Source organism: Hemibagrus wyckioides, linkage group LG10 (genome assembly GCF_019097595.1).
Source record: "Hemibagrus wyckioides isolate EC202008001 linkage group LG10, SWU_Hwy_1.0, whole genome shotgun sequence".
Taxonomy (NCBI): domain Eukaryota; kingdom Metazoa; phylum Chordata; class Actinopteri; order Siluriformes; family Bagridae; genus Hemibagrus; species Hemibagrus wyckioides.
In genome coordinates this window covers 10,490,335-10,515,318 of record NC_080719.1, presented here as the reverse complement: position 1 = coordinate 10,515,318, position 24,984 = coordinate 10,490,335, and the positions used below count along the sequence as shown (strand labels likewise).

General features: G+C 38.9%; 1 protein-coding gene across 3 annotated transcripts in view; it reads left to right on the top strand.

Moving 5' to 3' along the window:
• Window positions 1–24,296, top strand: part of efl1 (elongation factor like GTPase 1) — a 132,818-nt gene extending 108,522 nt beyond the window's left edge. For all 3 annotated transcript variants that reach the window (XM_058400948.1, XM_058400951.1, XM_058400949.1), the window contains exons 18-20: window positions 4,447–5,384; window positions 12,037–12,221; window positions 23,515–24,296. In XM_058400948.1, the coding sequence (XP_058256931.1) occupies window positions 4,447–5,384; window positions 12,037–12,221; window positions 23,515–23,703 (1,312 nt within the window). In that variant the 3' untranslated portion in view covers window positions 23,704–24,296. The remainder of the gene's footprint in view (window positions 1–4,446; window positions 5,385–12,036; window positions 12,222–23,514) is intronic.
• Window positions 24,297–24,984: the final 688 nt, after the last annotated feature.

The following is a 24,984-nucleotide window of genomic DNA, read 5'->3' as shown; positions in this document are numbered from 1 at the left end:
GTGTTTAACTGTAGTTTGATTGCTTCTGGTAATATTCCAGTGATACCAGTGTGAAGTCAAAAGTTTTTTCGTGTTACCTTTGCTGCTGTACTAAATGAATGTAAATAATAACGTCAAATATTTACTCACCCTTTATCAAGGTCAAGAGATTTAACGATTCAGCATTGGTTAACAGCCTGTCTAATTTGGAGGCATGCCAGTTTAGTTTGACACGATTTACAACATTTCAGTGATCTGTTTTAAAATGCAAGTTGAACCATTATACCATGGATTTTTACCGCGATTGATTTCCATTCAGTCACTTGATCGAGTTGCTTAGGGTCAGAGGGCAAAGCAAAACTAAGTCAATAAATATTAGAGCTTTTCTCTGAAGTTGCGTTGCCGATGTGATTGTGCAGTTAATGTAGCAGTGAGGCGAGGTGTATATTTTGACACGGTTCAAAGGAAATGGGGTGGTGATGAAGGATCATTTTACACTAAGGGAGGGTAAGTGTGCTTTTTAAATCTATGCTCTTTGTCAAGGGTGTGTCTGCTGTAATGAGTGGACCCTGGTTTATTCTAAGTGATGCTTATTAAGTCTAATATAGCCGCATATGCTGCTTTCAGATCATCGTGTGGGTTACCAAAATGTATATTTGAAGTCGTTGATTATTTTACTACTAAAATAAGGAAGGAAGTCTACAATTTCTCATAGACTTGTTGGCATGTATATACCAATTTGTGACTATGTAGACTTTTTTCTTGTTTTTTTTTTTGTTTTGTTTTTTTTTAAATATATATTAATAAAAACTATTTCAAGTTTGTTTTCTCATATCTCATTTTTTGGGTATTACCTCGGGCACTGTTGATCGGTGTGAAGCTTCCTCTGTGGCCAGTTGCATGAGGATAGTGTATTTAACTGAATCTTGGAAAGCTAGTCTCATTTAATGCAGCATTTATGTTTTTGTTAGCTAAAGCACATTAAATCCCTAACCAGTGAGCCTTCCATTTACAATACCAGCATGTTGTGTGGAATTAGATCTCATAATTAGCAGTCCAACTTCTGATCAAAGGGGTTGGCAACATATCCTGCATTATCTAATTTTATGATGATTATATTGCTTGTACAAGCTTTCTGAGATTTTCATTATTTTTATTTAGCTTGCGGAATAGACTCAGTAATGTTGAACCTGATGCCTCAAGACAGCTAGTAGGTAGTCGATTTACCTTTTCTTCTGCTGTCTGACCCTGCCACTGATTAACAAGTCTTGTTCTAAGACTATAGGTTATTTTGCAAGAAATGAGAGTAGCACCTTTCTGAGAAGACTGTATACCATCCTCACCCTAAACACCCAGAGCTGCTCTCAAAGGCAGTCCAGTTATCTGTAAAGGCCAGCTTGTTTTCACATACAGCAGTTCCGTGACCAAAACCTGCTGTAGATTCAGACTTTTTGACCTGACTGAATGCTGTTAATATGGTTCTCAACGTTACTGGCACGTAGGCTGTCAAATCTGCTGAAAACAAATGCAACACAGAGGCAGCATTAACAGCTTGAGGGCAATCCAGGTCATCACCAGGGTCAGCAGCAGCCAGTGGTCAAGGGTTAAAGGTCTGCTTGCTAAGAGTACTTGTCCATAAACATTAAGTACTGCAGAGAGCATTATCAGGTTTTAAAAATAACCCTGACAGTCTTCTGTGTGGGAGCAGGTCATGTCGCCTGGCTCACAGCCACTAAAAACGAGGTCACTCCACTCTACCAGTCACAGGATGATGACGTCATATCCACACGTTCCCCAGCAGTCCTGAACAAACTGGGTCAACTGCCGCAAGTCTGACCCCGTGGTTATCTTTTGTTGTGGTTCATTAGAACAGATGTCTGATGGGTCCGATTTTGTAATTGTATTCCTTTTTACCAGTTAAAGGAAAACAATGACAGCTTTTTAAATGCAGCTGTATAATGAATCTCAGGCAAGGACATGTGTCCACTGTTATCAGTATGACACTTGGGAAGATTTGGTGAACTACAGAATTTGCACTCGTTTAAGAGCTTAAAGATAATTATGAAAAATATATTTGTTATGATATGTTTGAAAGTAGTTTCTCCCATTTCCCAAAAATATACTACTAGGTGGATTGTCTGTGATAAATTTCCCTGAAGGTCTGAAACATGTGTGTATGCGTATGATGAATTGGTGGCCAGTGCAGGGTGTGTTACCTCCCAGTGTTCCCATGATAGAATTCCAATCCACCGCAACCGTGACTCTGCCTTATATTCTGCACTAATGCAGCTTCCTTAATACATGTACCATTATATGTCAATACATGAGTATTTAAATATTTGTTTCGTATGCACCCATATTCTTCATTTTTCCAACTCTCAGAGCTCAACCTTCTTCTGTGACTCTGAAATTGTTTTAATATTGCCTAATAAATTAATTTATCAATTAATACCCCCCCCAAGATTTAGTTAAAATCTTCTAAATAGATTTTTTTTAATCGAAGGAGCAATATTTTAGTTACTAGGCCAATTTGGACGGCTATTATTGATGCACACAATCAAGAACGCAGAGAGACAAAAGAGACAAATGGTGAAAAAATAGTAATAAGGATTTCTAGAAAGACTGTGCTCTGATAATCATTAATAAGCAGGAGAAAGGTGGAAAGAAATTGGCTGACTTCACCAAAAAAAAAATAATAATGAGATGGGACGACAAGCAGGCAGACAGAGTGCGTGAGACAGAGGCAGGAAAAAAGCTACTGTGTGAAATGCTAATCCAGAGAGCTGTCAGCCGACTCGGTGCGCTTCTCTCTCCTCTTCACTCATTGGAAGTTTGAAGTAAACAGTCTCTGCAGGATTATCAGCTCCCCAACCTGCTCGACGACTGTCTGCGTCTAACTGGATTATGCGACGTTTCCGGAGGGAAAAAATGCAATCGCAGTCAGCCTTCTGCTCCAGTTGACCAATTAGTAATCAGTCTGGCCAACTGTTCATGACATAACCTGATGTTCTGTTCACTGCTAAGCCGTGTTCTGTGCTTGTGACCCAGGTCATTGCTGTAGAATTTGTAGCAATGAAGGACCAAAAGATGGGATTCTCAATCTCAAGTTCTCAAGCATGGGATGGGCAATGGTGTAAGGTACTAGGGAGAGATGGTAATAAGCGATGGATGAAATATAACACTACCTTCATCTTTTAGTTCAGTTTAACAAAATTGATATTTATACATTTCTGCTGCACACATTTCTTTATTCAATATTACAATATAATGTATAGTTTTACAATTAAGGCAACGTCTCCAGGGTGTATTCCTGGTGTATACCCTGTGCTCCAGATCCACCACCATCCTCATCTGCATTCAATTAAGATGAAGGAATAAATGAACTTTGTTCATAACTAACCATATTTGTTTAGAAACAAGCCACAAGATTTTGATCGATCTTTAACCGTTCAGCTAATGCATGGATTTTTCTGTGACCGTATTGTGTAATCTTTTTCAGATTATTCCACTTGTGTACATATTACATCCATGTTTTCCCACTTGATGTTGCCATTGGTTAGCAGAATTATTTATTGTAGCAGCCATCGGGTGTTTGTGTTTGCAATTTGTGTTTACCCAGAGAGCGTTGGAGATGAATGGATGTTTGAATGTTTTAGATTGCTCGGTTGTAAATTAGCTTTTCATACACCACCAGTGCTTACAGAAGAGACAGAACATAGCCATTCCAGTTGGCCAGAAAAAACTTTCTTATATTTTTGCATATCTAGTTCTGCAGGTCCAGCTTACTGTTATAATGACATCATTATTGTTATCACTGCTATTAGATCTGTTGTTGCTAATTCTGCTTCATCTAGGTCATAGACTCCCAATTTTATTTTATATATTTTTTTTAATACACATTAATAGTGTTTATTACATTCTACATGCCTTTTTTTATCATGTCTGACAGGGTTAACCCTGAGTCTTATTATTGGCTCAGGGAGCATTACACTGAAATGAGAGAATTTTGCAAATATATAAAAATGGCACCTCTAGTTGCTGACTTGTGTCTAAATATGATGTGTTATTTTTATTGAGAAAATGAAGTGTTTTTTTTTTTTGAAGGTCTTGACCACTTGCTAAAGGGTCTTTAAAATTCTGGAGAATTTTCATGTTCCACTATATTGACAGAAATGACCAAAATATGATTCAGGGATATTCTGGTTAAGAAATAAACATTAAGAGAGAATATTTTAGAATATTTACCCAAGGGATCTAAACTAAGTCTTCATTTTAAAGTTATAAGGAGGTAGGATCTACATTCAAGATCTTCCAAAGTCTTTTCATACAAGACAAAATTTTGCTTAAATAAATCAGATACAGCCAAATATTTGAAATGCACACTAGGGAAGATGCAACCCAGCATCTTCCCACTTGCTTATTCAATTTTTTCACAAAATGGTTAACCATTTATTATTTTCTGCACAGGTTTGCCAAAATTGAGATCAGCGTCTCTGCTCCCATCATCCCATTCCGTGAGACTGTGATCCGTCCACCCAAAGTGGACATGGTGAATGAGGATCTTGGACGGCAGCAGAAGGTCGCAGTGATCCACCAAACCAAAGAGGAGCAAACCAAACTCCCAGAAGGGGTTCAGATAGATTCAAGTGGCCTGGTGAACCTCACCACCCCCAACAAAATGGCCACAATCAGAGTTAGGGCTGTTCCTCTACCCGAGGAAGTGACCAGGCTGCTGGAGAAGAATGCAGAGCTCATCCGAACCATGGAGCACTTCAACCTGCTGGCACGAGAGGGCAAAGCTTTAGAAATGAGTTCAAAAACTCTGGAGGAAATTGGCGATTTAAAGGCTGAATTAGAAAAGCACCTCCAGGGTCACAAGTGGAGGAATGCTGTGGAGCGAATCTGGGCGTTTGGACCACGTCGCTATGGTCCAAACATTCTCCTGAACAGTGTTGAAGGATATCAAAGGCCATCAGTCTGGCAGTTTCTGAAATTAGACAAGGAGAAAAGTGAAGGTGTCATGCTGAGAGATTTCGATAACAGCATTGTAAGTGGGTTCCAGCTGGCCACGCTGTCAGGCCCCATGTGTGAGGAGCCTCTGATGGGCGTCTGCTTCTCCGTGGAGAGCTGGGACATGAAAATCCCATCTCAGACAGCACAGAAGGATTCACAAGATAACTCTGTTCCTCAGCAGAGTTTGGAGGCAAATAATAATGATTGTGAGTTTGGAGAAGACAGCGAGACACAGAGCAGACGTCGAGACATAGCCGACTGCTACGGGCCTTTTTCAGGTCAGCTCATTGCTTCCATGAAAGAGGCGTGCAGGTACGCCTTCCAGGCAAAACCACAGCGTCTCATGGCTGCCATGTACACCTGTGAGATCATGGCTACAGCTGAGGTCTTAGGTAAGCAGCAGAACACTGTACTTAGTAATTTGTAAGAAAATGACTTACATATCATTTAAACAGTTAACACGTGTTCTTCAGTGTCAGTGAATATTTTATAATGATATACTGCACTGGCTTTATGGTCTAACTCTATTAATTGAACATGTTGGACTATTTTCAGTTTAATCGTTCTGTACATTATCCACAATGCCACTCAGCAACCTGCTTACAATGGCGCTAGTAGGAATAAGCCCATCATCTCTAAATAAGTTTCATCTCTGTCTAAAGACTTTGCTGTAGCAGTGCTTCAGTCCTTTGGTCTGTCCAGCTTTCTGTTCTCCATATCTGTACATTCTGCCCAAAAAATAAGTTCCAAAAAGCTTTAGGGTTCATGCTAATACTGGAATCCTTAATCTTATTTTATTAAGTGGCCTAGCAGAGTTGGTCATCAATCACACCCCAACACCAATCCTTTGCTGTCTCCACTACTTCTATGTCGGATTTATCATTAATATAACATTGAACACAGCTTATTCAGTGTCCAGGTATGTGATAAAAGCTCTTTTCTTTTTAGGAGCTAACAGTAAAACCTGACCTGTTATCCATTGTTTAAGAGGTTGAGATCATGGAAATGTTTTTTTTTTCCCCTTCTATTAAGCACATTGTAGCTGCACTAGCTATAACCCCTGTGACATCAGCAGAGCACACAAACCAATAACTCCTCATGAGAATAATCAAATTACACCATCAACCAGCAAATTAGCACCAGATTTGCTAAACACATCACAAATAGTTCCGTGTAAACATATTAAATGTGTGGCAGGGTGGATTTTTCCTTTAGGTTTTGTCAAGCCATCTGTGTAAATATACAGTGTGATGAAAACTGACTTCTCCTGATTCACATTGCAACACACCCAACTGTACAGGAGCTCCATCACTGTGCATCGCTAAACACTGTGACCAAAACAATATTTCATATAAGGGAGTAGACGAAATGACAAAGTCATTCTATTCGATGGAATTAATAGACAGGTGTAAATGAGCAAAACTACAGCTCTAGCAGATCGCCATGCAAACATTACACATCAAGTCAAATTAAGTCACTTTGTTAAGGATGGAACATCATGTGTCCAGCCTGTGACTGTTTTTTTCACAAACCACATCAAAATGTTGGCTTTCACCTCCAGCACAGCTAAACAGTTGATGTTGAGCAGCATTGCACATAGTATTTTTGCACTGGGTAACATCATCCATTTGTTGGAATGGTGTAACACTATTGTCCCAGCACATGTGCTTTTGATCTCATGTTTGCTGTGCGTGAGGGATACATTGCAGCAATGCAGCTTCCATGTGGATTCATGGTCAGAGAGGTGAAATGTCAAAAAACAGGGTTTTCATACTCACGTTAAGAGCATGCTCTCTCTCTGTACATTTGTTTTCGAGGAAAGGAACTTCTCTTAAGTGACTGATTTTCTTTGACAATTGTAGGATCCTAGTCTTACATGAAAAAGCTCTAACCAGCATGCATAAAGTTAGTCAGACAGAATTTAAAGTTTAATGAAATAAAATGTGAAGAAGTGGTTAAGCTCTGTTGATTGGAGGATCAGGGTTCAAGCCCCAGCATTGCCAAGCTGGCACTTTTGTGCCCTTGAGCAGGGCCCTTAACCCTCAATGCTCCAGGGATGCTGTATCATGGCTGACCCTGCGCTCTGATCCCAATTTCCAGAAGTTGGGATATGCAAAGAAACTTTTCTTTCTGCTGTAATTTATATGCGACAAATAACGGCTTCTATTTTACTTAAAGAAGTTAATACACTACATAAAGTTGATTGATTTCTGTTTCATTACACATTTAAATATGTATGCAATATACACACTTTTTTATTACTTTGATTACAAGACATAAGTGATCAGATTAAACACAGGATAAAGATCCATCTAGGAAAACTTAACCCATATTCAAGACCATTGAAAGCAATGTTCTTTTACTATTGGGGGGAAAAAAATGAAAATGATGAAATAATAAATTACTAAAGATCTTTCACATCAGCTAGGTGCTTTTTCCTCTTTGTGCAAAGATTTTCATTTGTGGCCCATGTGCACAAACATGTTCTATAAGAAACTCCGTTTCAGATATGAAAAATGTTGGAAGTGTCAACAATGGAAAAACGATGTAAAATGTTAAGCTCTGGGAGCTTTTCACAAAAAAAAGTACAAGTGTGATTCTGTGCCATGTTTACAAAGCAGGGGTGATTTTCATAGCAAGCAAATAGATGAAAGGAACAGACAGCTTGATATTTTCATCACACTCAGAAGAGTCACGTGTTCAATACTGCACTAGTCTAGCACTTTCATAGTTTAAAGGGGCCAGTTAATAAAAATATTAATAATAATAATTAATAATTAAATAGTTAAAATATTTCATATGCATAAAAAATAAGTATTAATTATTAACAGTAATAATAATAATAATAATAATAATAATAATTTCTTTATTATTACAGTAAAGATAAAATTAAATATTAAATATAATTTTAAATCTTTAAATGTCAAATTTCATTATTAATTGTCACATTTTTTAATGAAATTTTTTTCAAAAAATGCTGTTATTGTTATTGAGTAAGGGTATAGCTGTTAGATTAGTTATCCAATTATGATATCTTTATGACGGATTTCTTTTTATAAAAATCCTTTTTGTTGCAGCTCTCACATAAACACGCAGTCCATGTCTAATAACAACCCGACTTTAGCACAGGAACATTAAGTCGTAATATCACTATTAAGTGAAAACCTCAGATAAATTATTTTAAGACATAATTTTGAGAAAGCTAGTGACATAATAGTTTTATTATTTCTTTAAATGGACCTAAGGAAAATTAATGCCTGCAGTTCAGCTGCTATTTGAAGTGAATTTTAGACATACTATATGTAGAGCTGTATTCAAGTTGACACTGCTTCATTCAGAAGAGAAACAGACGTGTTATTTTTGTCAGTTATACAGTAAGGTGTTGTTTTTTTAATGATGATGAGTTTGCACAATCAATGTGCATTACTCAATCAGTAAAAAAAATTTTTACAGATAATTGTTGGATGTCAGTTAAATAAAGGAAGATGTCTTCTAAACACTTTCAGATTAAAATGAAACCATAGTGAAGGCTGTGTATTGTTTTGCATACAAAAAGATGCAAGTGAAGAAAGACTGGCAAGATTCTTTAAGATGCCCAGTAAAAGCTACCAAAAAATTAATTAATTAAGCTGCTAGCTATTTTCTAATAAACCTGCACAAATCGTGCCTGATATTACTAATTTTAGTAGTAGTAGTTTATTTTAAGTAGTTTAATTATTTTTGAAGGCCCGTATGCATTTCTTTGAATCGTCAAAATACGCTTTATTATGGTTGTTGTTGTACATGATATTTAGATTTTTTTTATTGATATACTATTTATTTATTATTTGGTAAAAAGAGTTTTTGTACTAACAATAAACATTTATAACAAATTATATACTACACATTTGCCAGGACACCTAATGTACAACCTGTTCACTTTATTACAAGATTAAATAAAAAATTCTATAGTAATATTCATAACGCTAACCAAGGAACAGTTTTATTTGTTTTTGCTGCCTTTTTTTCCATTTTCCCCCCTAGTTTATTTCATCCGTCCTCCCGTGGTAGTTAATCAAACGTGTTTGTAAAATGTTTCCAAACCCACATTGCTTAGCTAGGTCTTGGGAGAGGAAATCGCATGTCACACACACACAGGAAGCAGTGCTCCCTGCTCCATAATTGGAAGCTGCTGTGGGGCAGTCGTGTTCAGACGAGGTGATGTCATAGCACCAGGTCAATGAACAAAGGCAGGGTTTGTCTGCTGAGTAAAAAAAGAAGCTGTTAAGGGATCCTGCCCTGGGAGGACCTCTACCCTCAGAGTAACTTTAACCCCATGGGTGAAAGGTGACAGTAATGATAATTACACGGCATTAATTAATAATTGAACAGCAAAAAAAAAAAAAAAACAATGCCTCATTGAAAATGCCTGTGCAATATGCATGACTCAGTTCCTGTGTTAGGAGCATCATCTCACACTCTCAGTTTAGGACATGGAACTGTTTGTACTTTAAAGGCAGCGAAAGTTTTCGGCTATTGTCTGTGGTGTTGAGAACTGGAGCATTGCACCTACGCCTCACTGGTGTAAACGTGTTACTGGAGTGTGACTGGTGCCGTCATTTTCGCCCGTGTTTAATTCTACTGCGATGGAGTTCTGTACTATTAGTAGAGTTATATAACAAATTCACTCTACACTCACTCTCAATTTTGTAAATGTTTCTGCATCTTGTCAAAACTATAATCACCTATCTAATGGTACAGCTCTGGCTAGGCGTGTGCTGTATTGATTTTTTTGTTTTCTGCTGCCTGTAATTTTCCATTTTAAACTATCACGATAAATGATGCAATCATCTTGAACCCATGGCTTTAAAAAGGGCAGAAGAAGAGCATTTCCACCAGTTCTGGATTAAGGGGAGGTGTAATAATACCCCCAGCTGTGCAGTCAGGAGCTGCGGCTATCACTCAACCTCAGCTGGAGGGTGGATTTATTGGTGATTTTGCAGTTATGTGCAATAAACAGTAACAAAAATATAAATGTATTCTCAAAATAATCATTTTCCAAATCGCCTCTGTAATGTCCACATGGGTGAGTTCCACTGTTGATTTTATTTATTTATTTATTTATTTATTTATTTATTTATTTATTTATTTATTCATTCATTCATTCATTCATTCATTCATTCATTCATTCATTCATTCATTCATTTATTCATTCATTCATTCATTTATTTATTTATTTATTTATTTAATTTTTTTATTTATTTTTACATCTGCAGTGATTGGACAGGAGAGAGCAGTATAATGTGGGTTAAGAATTATTTAATAAGTTGTTTTTATTTAACTAATTATTTATTTAGTTGTCTAATAAACAGTCCTGTGTAATGAAGGAAAAAAAGAAAGCATTCATAAAAGGTTTTGAAAGATTTAAAGCTACAGTGCTTAGGAGTTTCCCTTAAAAATATGATTGAGTAAAAAATAAAAAAAATCTTAATAATGTGCTGTTACTGAGCTGAGGCAAGACACTCTGATTGTCCTGTAACTGTAATACACAGTGACCACTGACTGATAACGTCACAGTAGCAGCAATCTCACATTTTGTGTAAGATGAAGGTGTTGGACTGATCATCAGAAGGTTGTGAGTTCATATCCCAGGACCACTAAGCTGCTACTGCTGGACCCTTGAGCAAGGCTTTTTAACCTCCATCCTGCTCACTGGTATAAATGAGATAAATGTAAGTGGCTCTGGATAAGGGCTTCAGCCATATGACATACATGTAATGTAAATCTTTATGTAGATACAGGTTAAATACCTGTGATTAGTCTTGCAGATGAACTACACTTAGAGCTGCTTTTAGACACCAGTCTGATTTGAGATTTCAGCAGCATTTTTAAATACAATTTAATATGAAAATGTAAGAGATGTCCATCTTTACAGCAACCGTTTTCTTTGTTGTCTAGTTGAAATGGTTGAATATCTTAAAAATTTTCACGTAGTCACTTCAGTTTTAGTTAAAACTCTGTTTGTTTGTTTGTTTCTTTATTATTTTTGGCTGATAGAATTTAGCCACAGGAACATATGATGGGTTTTCTGTGTCTAATACTGTATATTAAAAAATAAAAAAATGTTTTAAAAAAAGTTTTAATAATCCTAATCATAATAATAATAATAATTATTATTATTAGTAGTAGTAGTAGTAGTAGTAGTAGTAGTATCGTTATTATTTATTTATTTATTTATTTATTTATTTATTTATTTTATGATGTAGTTCAAGAAGGAGAATGAGAAATACAAAACACAGTGTTCACCCATTAAAGACACATTATTCATTATTGTGTTGTTATAAATCATGTGTTTTAGTAGTGAATGGATGTCATCAGCATTTCCCTTCCAGCAGGATATTTTTTAATTCCAGGAAATTAGCACGCCCTCTCTGTCCATGTGTAGATGTTGTCAGTGGTGTGTATCCTCCGCACAGATGCAGAGTGATTCCGCTTGTATCGGCTGCTTCTGTCCGAGTTTGAGTGCTTCTTGTGTGATGATTTTCAGGCCACTTGTTTAGTCACTCGTGTTTTCCATCACATCCTGATCCACAGGAGCGTGGTGTGAGGGGTGTTAAGTGTCTGAGTGATGTCTGAGTGCTCTCTCAGGCCCGGGATGAAGAGGTCAGCGGTCACCCGCCTCTCTCTACTGTCTGTCAGCAGCTATTATTGTACTAGCTGAGCTCTGTTAACACACTCCTGTCTCCTGGGCTTCTTTGTGAAACACACAGCATACAGCTCTTCCCCTCACACTTCCACCTATTCTTGTCCAGCTGAAGTGTGTGTGACAAGCTACATGGTTGTGTGTGTGTGTGTGTGTGTGTTTATAAAAGGATGAGGTTTTCCGGAATAGAATACGCAGATGAATCCCTGTGTGTGTGTGTGTGTGTGCGTGCGTGTGTGTGTGCGCGTCTGTTTGTCTGCCCCATGTCATATTATCAGCTTTCAGTAAGTGATGACAATGACTCATTATTAAAGATTTGCGTGTGTCTCTGTGTGTGTGTGTGTGTGTGTTTCCTTGGCTAGGGCGTGTGTATGGTGTCCTGTCCAAGCGTGAAGGTCGTGTCCTCAATGAGGAGATGAAGGAGGGATCAGACGTGTTCATCATCAGAGCCGTACTGCCGGTGGCCGAGAGTTTCGGATTTGCTGACGAGATCCGCAAGAGGACGAGCGGCCTGGCAAGCCCTCAACTGGTATTCACTCACTGGGAGGTGAGAGAGAGAAGGAAAGAGAGGGAGAGAGAGAAGGGGGAAACATTAGGGAAATAAAAAGTGAAAGAAGAAAATGAAATAAAAAATATAAAATATGCTATGCTGAGTAGGTAAAGAAGTAAATATAATAGAAAAAATAAAAAAGGATGGATGGATGCCAAAGCCCAAGGTAAGAAAAGTGAGTCAATGAATGTATGAAATAAAAATAGATAATGATGATTGAATAATGGAAATGAGAAAGTAGGGAAAAGAAAATATATATAATATTATTATTATTATTATTATTATTATTATTATTATTATTATTATTACTCAAAATAATAATAAACTTATAAAACAAAACAGATTGTTGGCTCTTTCAAGCCAACATAATAATAATAATAATAATAATAAAACTAAGAGTTATGTGAGGTATGTGTGTGTCTCTCTCTCTGTGTGTGGGTGTGTGTGTGTGTGTGTTCGTTCTCCTCTTACAGTTAAACTGCTGCTGTCATACTTTCTTTGTTTTCACTGTTGAATTGTGCAAGCTTCACAAATCACTGGTTTAGAGGTCTTCCCTGGATCTCCACACACACACACACACACACACACACAAACACACACACACACACACACACACACACAAACACACAATACAGTTCTATTTCTAGAAAACCCGCATGACATTTACCCACAACTGCAGACAATGTCAAGATACTGCTATAAAATTTTACATTACTTGGCTAATATTGTATTGTATTGTTTTTTATTATTTTTTTAATCTTGCTCACCTGTTCACAGTGTGTGTTTATTTTTGGGGAGAAATTATCACACACATGATTCCTAATGCATAATGCACATGTTATTTGTTTACTGGCAAGCCAAGCTAGATATCTAGGTTTCCCCCAAAAGTCATATCACACCAGGAATGCCTGGATTTTGGAAGAGGCTCAGTTTTGTTTTGGCTTTAAATCTGATTTTATGTGCACACACACACACACACACACACACATATCATTTTTTTGGTTTTGTTGGGAAACCATATTAGCTCCTGGGACACGCTGTATATCCGAACATCCTGATGTTGGCGTGGGCTTTGTTTATCCAAATTGCAGTATTTATGCTAATTGTAACTCTTCATCAGTAATGGCGAATTTAAACTTTATTTTTATATAGATGAAAGGCTCGCTATTGAGAAAAATATTTGTCATAAACAGCCATCAACCTCACATCTGTAGAGCTTATCGAGAACATCTGGGCGAGATCTGATGATGTGGGAAAATTACTGATACAAGAGTTTGGGGGGACACTGTGTGTGTGTGTTTGTGTTGATGTGTGTGTGTGTGTGTGTAGGTGTATGTTGGTGTGTGTGTCAGTGTATGTTGGTGTGTGTATGTTGGTGTGTGTATGTTGGGGTGTGTGTGTATGTGTAGGTGTATGTTGCTGTGTGTGTGTGTGTGTGTAGGTGTATGTTGGTGTGTGTGTGTGTGTCAGTGTATGTTGGTGTGTGTGTGTAGGTGTATGTTGCTGTGTGTATGTTGGGGTGTGTGTGTGTGTGTAGGTGTATGTTGCTGTGTGTGTGTAGGTGTATGTTGGGGTGTGTGTGTAGGTGTATGTTGGTGTGTGTGTGTAGGTGTATGTTGGTGTGTGTGTGTCAGTGTATGTTGGTGTGTGTGTGTGTAGGTGTATGTTGGGGTGTGTGTGTGTAGGTGTATGTTGGTGTGTGTGTGTGTAGGTGTATGTTGGGGTGTGTGTGTGTGTGTAGGTGTATGTTGGGGTGTGTGTAGGTATATGTTGGTGTGTGTGTGTGTGTAGGTGTATGTTGGGGTGTGTGTGTGTGTGTAGGTGTATGTTGGTGTGTGTGTGTGTCAGTGTATGTTGGTGTGTGTGTGTGTGTAGGTGTATGTTGGGGTGTGTGTGTGTAGGTGTATGTTGGTGTGTGTGTGTGTCAGTGTATGTTGGTGTGTGTGTGTGTGTGTGTGTAGGTGTATGTTGGTGTGTGTGTGTGTGTGTAGGTGTATGTTGGGGTGTGTGTGTGTGTGTAGGTGTATGTTGGTGTGTGTGTGTGTAGGTGTATGTTGGGGTGTGTGTGTGTGTAGGTGTATGTTGGTGTGTGTGTGTCAGTGTATGTTGGTGTGTGTGTGTGTAGGTGTATGTTGGGGTGTGTGTGTGTGTAGGTGTATGTTGGTGTGTGTGTGTGTGTGTCAGTGTATGTTGGTGTGTGTGTGTGTAGGTGTATGTTGGGGTGTGTGTGTGTGTGTGTAGGTGTATGTTGGTGTGTGTGTGTGTAGGTGTATGTTGGTGTGTGTGTGTGTAGGTGTATGTTGGTGTGTGTGTGTGTCAGTGTATGTTGGTGTGTGTGTGTGTCTGTGTATGTTGGGGTGTGTGTGTGTGTGTAGGTGTATGTTGGGGTGTGTGTGTGTGTGTAGGTGTATGTTGGTGTGTGTGTGTGTCAGTGTATGTTGGTGTGTGTGTGTGTGTAGGTGTATGTTGGTGTGTGTGTGTGTCTGTGTATGTTGGTGTGTGTGTGTGTAGGTGTATGTTGGGGTGTGTGTGTGTGTGTAGGTGTATGTTGGTGTGTGTGTGTGTCAGTGTATGTTGGTGTGTGTGTGTCTGTGTATGTTGGTGTGTGTGTGTGTAGGTGTATGTTGGGGTGTGTGTGTGTCAGTGTATGTTGGTGTGTGTGTGTGTCTGTGTATGTTGGTGTGTGTGTGTGTAGGTGTATGTTGGGGTGTGTGTGTGTGTGTAGGTGTATGTTGGTGTGTGTGTGTGTCAGTGTATGTTGGTGTGTGTGTGTGTAGGTGTATGTTGGGGTGTGTGTGTGTGTGTAGGTGTATGTTGGGGTGTGTGTGTGTGTGTAGGTGTATGTTGGTTTGTGTGTGTAGGTGTATGTTGGTGTGTGTGTGTCAGTGTATGTTGGTGTGTGTGTGTGTGTAGGTGTATGTTGGTGTGTGTGTGTGTCAGTGTATGTTGGTGTGTGTGTGTGTGTAGGTGTATGTTGGTGTGTGTGTGTGTGTAGGTGTATGTTGGTGTGTGTGTGTGTCAGTGTATGTTGGTGTGTGTGTGTCAGTGTATGTTGGTTTGTGTGTGTGTAGGTGTATGTTGGTGTGTGTGTGTGTGTAGGTGTATGTTGGTGTGTGTGTGTGTGTAGGTGTATGTTGGTGTGTGTGTGTGTCTGTGTATGTTGGTGTGTGTGTGTGTAGGTGTATGTTGGGGTGTGTGTGTGTGTGTAGGTGTATGTTGGTGTGTGTGTGTGTCAGTGTATGTTGGTGTGTGTGTGTGTAGGTGTATGTTGGGGTGTGTGTGTGTGTGTAGGTGTATGTTGGTTTGTGTGTGTGTAGGTGTATGTTGGTGTGTGTGTGTAGGTGTATGTTGGTGTGTGTGTGTCAGTGTATGTTGGTGTGTGTGTGTGTGTAGGTGTATGTTGGTGTGTGTGTGTGTCAGTGTATGTTGGTGTGTGTGTGTGTGTAGGTGTATGTTGGTGTGTGTGTGTGTCTGTTGAAGCCATTACACACATTTCAACCTGGGTGACCTGTGGCTGGAAAGAGCGAGTGTGTGTGAACAAGTTATAACCACCAAGAGTCTTATAATGTTAAACCCACCGCACCTTCATTCTTCTCTTCTCTTCTCTCTCTCTCTCTCTCTCTCTCTCTCTCTCTCTCTCCCCCTCACTCATTCTTACTCATTCTCTCTCATTCTTTCATATTCTCTCTCTCTCTCACTCATTCTCGCTCTTTATTTCATTCTCTCTCTCTCTCTCTCTCTCTCTCTCTCTCTCTCTCTCTCTCTCTCTCTCTCATTCTCTTTCATATTTTCTTTCATATTCTATCTCTCTCTCACCTAAAAGGCAGCAATTGACATGTATCAGGACAACAGTCATAAACCATAAATCAATTATAATTGATCATAAATCTATTATCAGTGAAAAAGTTCAGACTGCCTGTGTGTAAAATAGTCTCGGAGTGTGATTCGCTCCTAACACACACAGTTTAAATAAGTCTTTCTCTGCATTGTCGTCATTCGCAAATTAGCAGCTGGTCTGCACCACATTCTGAATGAAGTTAGTCACATATCCATCATTTTACATTTACATTTATGGCATTTGGCAGACGCCTTTTAAAGGCAGCTGTGTCATACTGTAGCAGATTCAGTGGTGTCATCAAATATCAGATTGGGAAATCGCTTCATAACAAACTTAATTTGTAAAAATCAGCTCACTGGTTACCAGCAATGCACACATTTGGCTGCTCATAGAATTATTTCACTTCTGCTCTCAGTATGTATGGAAGTGATTAACTCTTGCTGCTGTTATGTCGTAGAGAGGTTTTAGGCACAGGCTCAGTCAGGCCTGTGTGTGTGTGTGTGTGTGTGTGTGTGTGTGTGTGTGTAGTCAAATGGCAGGGGCTGACATTAGCAGAGACAGGTGTCATAACCAGGGCCTGTGTGTGTCTCTGTATGGCTCATCCTGCTGTGTTGCGAGACCATTAGGCACATATGCCACAGTCTCAGTCTATCTGCCAAGTGTCTTCTGCCCCTGGCGTGAGGAAGGCACACACACACACACACACAAACACAGATGCACATTGGACTGGTAGCCATAGGCATAGCTTGAGCAGTCCAGGTCACCTAATCTAATTATGTACAAGGCATCAGTGCTGGGGGTTTTGTGTGTGTGTGTGTGTGTGTGTGTGTGTGTGTGTGTGTGTGCGCGTGTGTGTGTGTGTGTGCGTGTGTGTGTGTACGCCAGATGAAATGCTGTTAGTGTAGCTCCATGCTGACACTAGACCGTTATGTGGTCATGACACACAATTGGTGTCACTCAGTGTAAGCCCTGTTTGTCTGTCTCTCTCTCTCTCTCTCTCTCTCTCAAACACACACACACACACACAGCACAGCACTGTCACAGTCTGAAGGTTCATTAAATCTTCTGTTTGGTTTGATTCTTATTCCTTATCCATCGTCAGAATTATTCTGTAATTATTAGGAGATGAACAGCCATAATGAGAGCATAGATGACTCTTTAGTACACTCCAGTGTGCACACTGATTCCCAGTCACACAACACACCCGGTTTACAGGGAAAGAAAGATTTCTCTAATTATTTGGACTTGGAATTAATTTAAAGTTATTCTGCTGTGTTTGTGTTTGTGCACCAGGGCTGGTGTGGGTGTGTGTGTGTGTGTGTATGAACGCATCTCGACACTCTGCACTTTCTTCCAAGGTTGATAAACTGTGTATGAGAATAAAGCAGCTCAGTGCTCAAAGGATGTTACCAAAAGCTCTCAGAAGGAGGGAAGAGGAAGGTAAGGAATACAGTTAGAACTGAAAGCATTAGATCATTTTATTGATGAACACTAAGCCATCAAAAATCATATGGAATCACCTTTTCATGTGAGGAAGAAACTAAACAGTAATTCCTTCTTCTGCTCAAAATATCTGGCAAATGGAATAATAATAAAATATACGCTCAGATGCACAGAAGAGGCAAGCTGAGAGGAAGCCTGTATATGATGTAGTAGAAGTAGCTACCTGGAATTAGTATAGCTGCTGACCACCGAATGGAGTGAATTTAATTCCATGAAGTCTATGCAGCATAATAAATATACTCTTGTAATAAAGGATATTAGAGTAACATTATTACGTTCAACCACTTCTTTATAAAACAGCTGCTTCACGTCGTAATTGCGGTGTAGTGTTTTAGCCGCTGCAGTACTTTCATTAGCCAGAGCACACCAAAGAAAAGGAAAAGGAGTAAAGATTTTATTTAAAGGTGTATTTATAAAGGAATTCTGGCGTTCCATCGAAAAGAAGTTTGAACTTTTTCTAGAAACCTAAAATGTGTCACTTCTAATTGAGTAAAATCGCTGTCATTTACATTTAATCCTAAGCTAACAATAACCAAATGACTAAAATATAATGGTTTTTTGTTTCATTAGAAAATTTATGTGGATTAGACTGGGAGGGAATTGTGTAGTATGTAGTGGAAAAGAATGCAGTGGAATACACAGAGATACCAGTTTATTTGGGTTAAGTCTACACAGGACAGAACAGCATAATGATAAACTGGAATGGAGTAGAAAGGAATAAAATTAAATTAAATAGAGTACAATGGAATTGTGTGTAAGTCATTGGAATGGAATTGAATAAAATGGAATGGAGTAGAGTTGAATAGAATTCACTGGGTGGAGTAGAATGCAGAATGGAATAGACTGGAATGGAGTGAACTGGAATGGAGTCGAATAGAATAGCCTGGAATAGAATATGAAAAAAATGGAATGGAGTGAAAAGCATAAATTGGATTTTGGTAGAATAGAGTGGAATTAACTGGAATGGTGTAGAATGGAAAGCAATGTGGTCATAGAACTCGAGTGGAATGAGTTTGTGATGAACTGAGGAACAGTAGAATGGGAAAGGAATGATGTGAGGAACAGTAGAATGGGAAAGGAATGATGTGAGGAACAGTAGAATGGGAAATGAATGATGTGAGGAACAGTAGAATGGGAAATGAATGATGTGAGGAACAGTAGAATGGGAAATGAATGATGTGAGGAACAGTAGAATGGGAAATGAATGATGTGAGGAACAGTAGAATGGAAAAGGAATGATGTGAGGAACAGTAGAATGGGAAAGGAATGATGTGAGGAACAGTAGAATGGGAAATGAATGATGTGAGGAACAGTAGAATGGGAAATGAATGATGTGAGGAACAGTAGAATGGGAAAGGAATGATGTGAGGAACAGTAGAATGGGAAAGGAATGATGTGAGGAACAGTAGAATGGGAAAGGAATGATGTGAGGAACAGTAGAATGGGAAATGAATGATGTGAGGAACAGTAGAATGGGAAAGGAATGATGTGAGGAACAGTAGAATGGGAAAGGAATGATGTGAGGAACAGTAGAATGGGAAAGGAATGATATGAGGAACAGTAGAATGGGAAAGGAATGATATGAGGAACAGTAGAATGGACTGAGCTCTGATAGATATGAATGAATTATAATTGAATGGAGCGATAGAAACATAAAAAGACTAATAGAGAAACAGAAAGAGATGTACAGGACTGAAACACCATTCAGTTAAGCCAGAGATATTCAGTACACACACACACACACACACACACACTCTCACACACGTCCTCCTCGTCCTCACTGTTCTCCAGAGAGGCTGGGTGGCAGATGCTGGCGTTTGTGGTCGAGGGCGTAAATGGGGCCGGTGGTGCCATCTGTGCTACGGTAAAAGAGCTCCCAGGACCAGGTGTGTGTGTGTGTGTGTGTGTGTGTTTGTATCAAGGCCTCTACCGGACTCGTACAGTAATTGTACCTCCTGTCTGTTTTCAGAGCATGAGGTCATTATCTCTGTCTGTGTGTGTGTGGTGTGTGGCATGTGTGTGCCTGCACATGTGTGTGTTTGATGGTTTGTGTGTTGGTCTGATGATGTGTGTGTGGGTATGTGTGTAAGCGTGTGTGTGTAGCTATAACCATTGCATCATACCCATGGCACCTGCTACTGGCTGTGCCTTTGTGTGTGCATATGTATAGATGTGTGTGTGTGTGCGTGCACATGCGCACATGCGGTGCTCTACATAATGAGCATTCTGTCAGACTGCCTTTCATGACTTGAATAGAGACAATAGAGAGGCTTAAACTGAATAATAATTCGACACTTACATTAGAACATTATGTTAAAGCACATTGTTATTGTATTACAAGTTTTAAAAACACCGTTAAAAAATTGATCAGAAATAACAGTACTTTACTTTTATAAAACAAATGATTATTTTAATGATTATTCCAAAAATATAAAACTGACTGCAGTATTGATCAGTGATGTTCTCGTATATATTGTGAGTGACAAACAGGTAACTGACGACACCTTCGTTATCCTGGGTGTTGATTTAAAGCACACAGAGCAGCATGCAGCCAGCAGGAGTCATGTTCAGTGTTGTGTTTATGCTTAACGCAACGGGACAGTCACCCTCGAGCTTTAATTCACACCCCAGAGCATCGTTCCAGCATTACACTCATGTCAAGATTGTAAAAACTGTATTAAATGTACAAAAGATTTATTTTTTTCTTTCTTTTCTTCCTCTGACTTATTTTAGTGCCTTTTGTTTATTTTGGCTTTCATCTACATTATTTTTTTTTTGTTGAACTGTCTAAGGCTGGCTGTGTTTTTTCCCCCCTCTCATAAGTGGTCTCCAAGTTAAAACTTTTGATTAGCTTCCTGGAGTGTAATTTCTCTTCTGATCCAACAAGTTTGTTAGAGATTCAAGATTCTCAGGCAGTCGGTGATGCTGAGCTCACAACTGTAACATAATGATCTCCATTTACTACAACACATTGTTCTTGCAATTGTCACTTATCACTTGCAATTGTGATAATATAACCTAAATACACTATATTGCCAAAAGTATTCGCTCACCCATCCAAATAATCAGAATCAGGTGTTCCAATCACTTCCATGGCCACAGGTGTATAAAATCAAGCACCTAGGCATGCAGACTGTTTTTACAAACATTTGTGAAAGAATGGGTCGCTCTCAGGAGCTCAGTGAATTCCAGCGTGGAACTGTGATAGGATGCCACCTGTGCAACAAATCCAGTCGTGAAATTTCCTCGCTCCTAAATATTCCACAGTCAACTGTCAGCTGTATTATAAGAACGTGGAAGTGTTTGGGAACGACAGCAACTCAGCCACGAAGTGGTAGGCCACGTAAACTGACGGAGCGGGGTCAGCGGATGCTGAGGCGCATAGTGCGAAGAGGTCGCCAACTTTCTGCAGAGTCAATCGCTACAGACATCCAAACTTCATGTGGCCTTCAGATTAGCTCAAGAACAGTGTGCAGAGAGCTTCATAGAATGGGTTTCCATGGCCGAGCAGCTGCATCCAAGCCATACATCACCAAGTGCAATGCAAAGCGTCGGATGCAGTGGTGTAAAGCACGCCGCCACTGGACTCTAGAGCAGTGGAGACGCGTTCTCTGGAGTGACGAATCGCGCTTCTCCATCTGGCAATCTGATGGACGAGTCTGGGTTTGGCGGTTGCCAGGAGAACGGTACTTGTCTGACTGCATTGTGCCAAGTGTAAAGTTTGGTGGAGGGGGGATTATGGTGTGGGGTTGTTTTTCAGGAGCTGGGCTTGGCCCCTTAGTTCCAGTGAAAGGAACTCTGAATGCTTCAGCATACCAAGACATTTTGGACAATTCCATGCTCCCAACTTTGTGGGAACAGTTTGGAGCTGGCCCCTTCCTCTTCCAACATGACTGTGCACCAGTGCACAAAGCAAGGTCCATAAAGACATGGATGACAGAGTCTGGTGTGGATGAACTTGACTGGCCTGCACAGAGTCCTGACCTCAACCCGATAGAACACCTTTGGGATGAATTAGAGCGGAGACTGAGAGCCAGGCCTTCTCGTCCAACATCAGTGTGTGACCTCACAAATGCACTTCTGGAAGAATGGTCAAAAATTCCCATAAACACACTCCTAAACCTTGTGGACAGCCTTCCCAGAAGAGTTGAAGCTGTTATAGCTGCAAAGGGTGGACCGACGTCATATTGAACCCTATGGATTAGGAACGGGATGTCACTTAAGTTCATATGCGAGTCAAGGCAGGTGAGCGAATACTTTTGGCAATATAGTGTATATACAGCTCTGGAAAAAATAAGAGACCACTGCAAAATAATCAGTTTCTTATGTTTGTTTTTCTTACAGATCCATGTATTGGTGAGATGAAGTGTTTTGGTTCATTTTTTGTGAACTGCTGACAATATTTCTTCTAAATTCAAAATATAACTATTGTTATTTAGAGTGTATATTTAAAGGAAATGACAACACATCAAAATAACCCAAGATCATGCAGTATCTGCAGAGCTTTAATAACTCAAATAAAACAAAATGCAAATAATTTGTGAACAAATTGTGTTAATGCTTTGGCTAAATAACATTAAGAAATCAGTATTTGGTGGAATAACCCCGATTTGCATGCGTTTTGGCTCCATGCTCTCCACCAGTTTTTCACATTGCTTTTGGGGAACTTTATACCACTCTTTTTGCAAAAAAGCAAACAGCTCAGCTTTGCTTGATGGTTTGTGACCATCCATCTTCCTCTTGATGACATTCCAGAGGTTTTCAATAGGGTTCAAATCTGGACATTGGGCAGTGGTCTCTTATTTTTTCCAGAGCTGTATATAGACCGATTATCATTCTTTTTATATTCATGTCACTGACACTACTCTTATATTTCTATTTAATAATCTAACTTCTCACACATTATCTGCATCCTGTCAAGCTGCTGTAATTTACCTTCATTTCCCCATGAAGGATTAATAAACTAGGATGAGATGAACACTAAGCTGATAATATAAACAATAAGGAATATGACTCAATGGAGCGTGCTATTATAGGAAAATAATCAACCCCAAAGTTAATTATTTCCTAATTACAGCATACGTGGATCTGTACTTACTCCTCTAACCACAGCGGTTTGCTAGTGATGACATTTTTGAAAATTAATTACTGAATCACAAATCATACTTTTTATTCGTTTAACATTATGGAACGCCAACTAAACAGGTTAGTTGTAACACTTATGTGACTGCAGCGATAAAAATAAATGTTCATGTTGGAGAGAAAGTGTGAAGTCTGCCATTTCAAAGACTTTCTTGTATTTCCAGCTTTACTTTTGACTTTTTCAAAAACACTGAAGCCTCCTTCCACAAAATGATGAATAAACATCTCTTTGTAGAAGATTTCACCGTATCGATAACTGGAAATGTTTATTTATTTATTTTTAAATCAGTTTATGTTGTTTGTCCAGTATACATGTTCCTGTGAATTAAATGAGCTGTTACTATAGAAATGATAACATACTAGGACGAGTGCAGTAATGCAAAACTTCTGACCAATCAGAATCAAGCACTCAACAGTGGTGTACTGAGATGGATGGATGGATGGATGGATGGATGGATGGAATGAAATAAGGAAGGAACGAAAGGCACATCCTATATTTTCAGGTGTTTTTATTCAAGAAATGTGCTTGATTACATTAAAACGAGTGCATTAATGCAAAACGTCTGACCAATCAGAATCAAGCACTCATCAGTGGGGTACTGAATTGGGTGGATGGAATGAAGGAAGGAAGGATGAAGGAATGAACAAAGGAATTTGTTGATTCACACTGATATGAAATGTTTAAAATCCAAAATAGAATTTTCACATTTGATAATACACAAATAATGCTTGTAAATAATGCACATTCTATATTTTCAGGTCTTTTTATTTGAGAAATGTTCTCACTATCTTTTGTGTGTTCCTCAGGTCATCTCCAGTGATCCGTTCTGGGTGCCAACTACTGAAGAAGAATATCTCCACTTTGGAGAGAAGGCAGATTCGGCCAATCAGGCACTGAAGTACATGAATGCTGTTCGGAAGCGTAAAGGGCTTTATGTGGAGGAGAAGATCGTCGAACACGCTGAGAAACAGCGGACTCTCAGCAAGAATAAATGAACTCTCCTTCACACAGGCATTTTTTTGTTCCCTCATTTTGGAAAATTTCCTTTTACCTCATAATGCCTTTTTGCTGAACGGCTGTTTAAAGTCCAACATTGTACTGAGTTCCAGGTAGATTGTTTAGAAGCTGCTTTATTACAACAAAACTACCGTGTAAATAATAATGCATATATATGCATATCAGCAGTTTATATATACATGCATATAAACAGCTGTCTGGATTATTACATCGATACAGTTCTGGCATAATTGGATAACTGTATTTCTGTATATTCGGTATTCTTCAAACAAAATTCTTTAAAAAAAATTGTAAACCCATGTGGACTAAATAAAATATCCCACAATATTTCCAAATACACGATACTATCATAATGATTAAAAAAAAACATGACAATTTATTTTGGTGTGCACTTAATATACACAGTTTGTGATGCTACATGTATTAAATACATGACAATAATTATGCAAAAAATTACTGACCAAAGTGAACTCAGCATAATGTTCGCCTGAACAGCATGAGATTTTTTTTGGACAAATTTCTTGACTGGTTTGAAGTTTTAGAATTCTGTATTAAACAGCCTTCCATCTAACATCTGGTGAGCCCTCGACGTCAAACAATTCTTTTTCACTTGAGCTTTTCTTAAAGATATAGTTTGGTGAAAAATTAACTGTACTCCTTTCCCCATTACCTCAAATGTAGTCAGTCAGCCAAGACCTCCATTTACTGAGACTTGCATTACTTGTCAGCTACATTATCCTCCCTGCTCCAGTACAGAACTTAAAAAGGAAACCTTAGACATGTAACACACCTTGACTGATCAACTGTATTTGCAGTAAGGGGAACATTGTGTAAAATTAGATTTTTTTCACTGAACCATTGCTTTAATTTAGCACAGTTTTTGAGCTGCGTTTCATCTGAGTTTCCCAATAAAGTGTGAAAAGCTCCCCAATGGCGAGAGGCAATTGGATAATTGACTAGACTAGCCTTCTCCTAGCGTTCCCCAGTGGATTTCATCATGCAGGCTATTAAGACTTAAATTAAGTTGTGGGAAAGGAAAAAAAAAACAAGTACAGTGAATTTCAGGGATTAGAAGCATTGAATTATTTTTGTGGAACAAAAACCATTATTAAATGAATTAGAAGCTAGCCCCTGTCTGTATTTTTTTTTTTATTCCCATTTAAAACGCTGAAACCACAAAACACAATTATGTAAGTGCAGTTCAATGGTTTGATGGAGATCTGAATTACGTGTCTATGGAGAAAATTTCAGCATTGTCA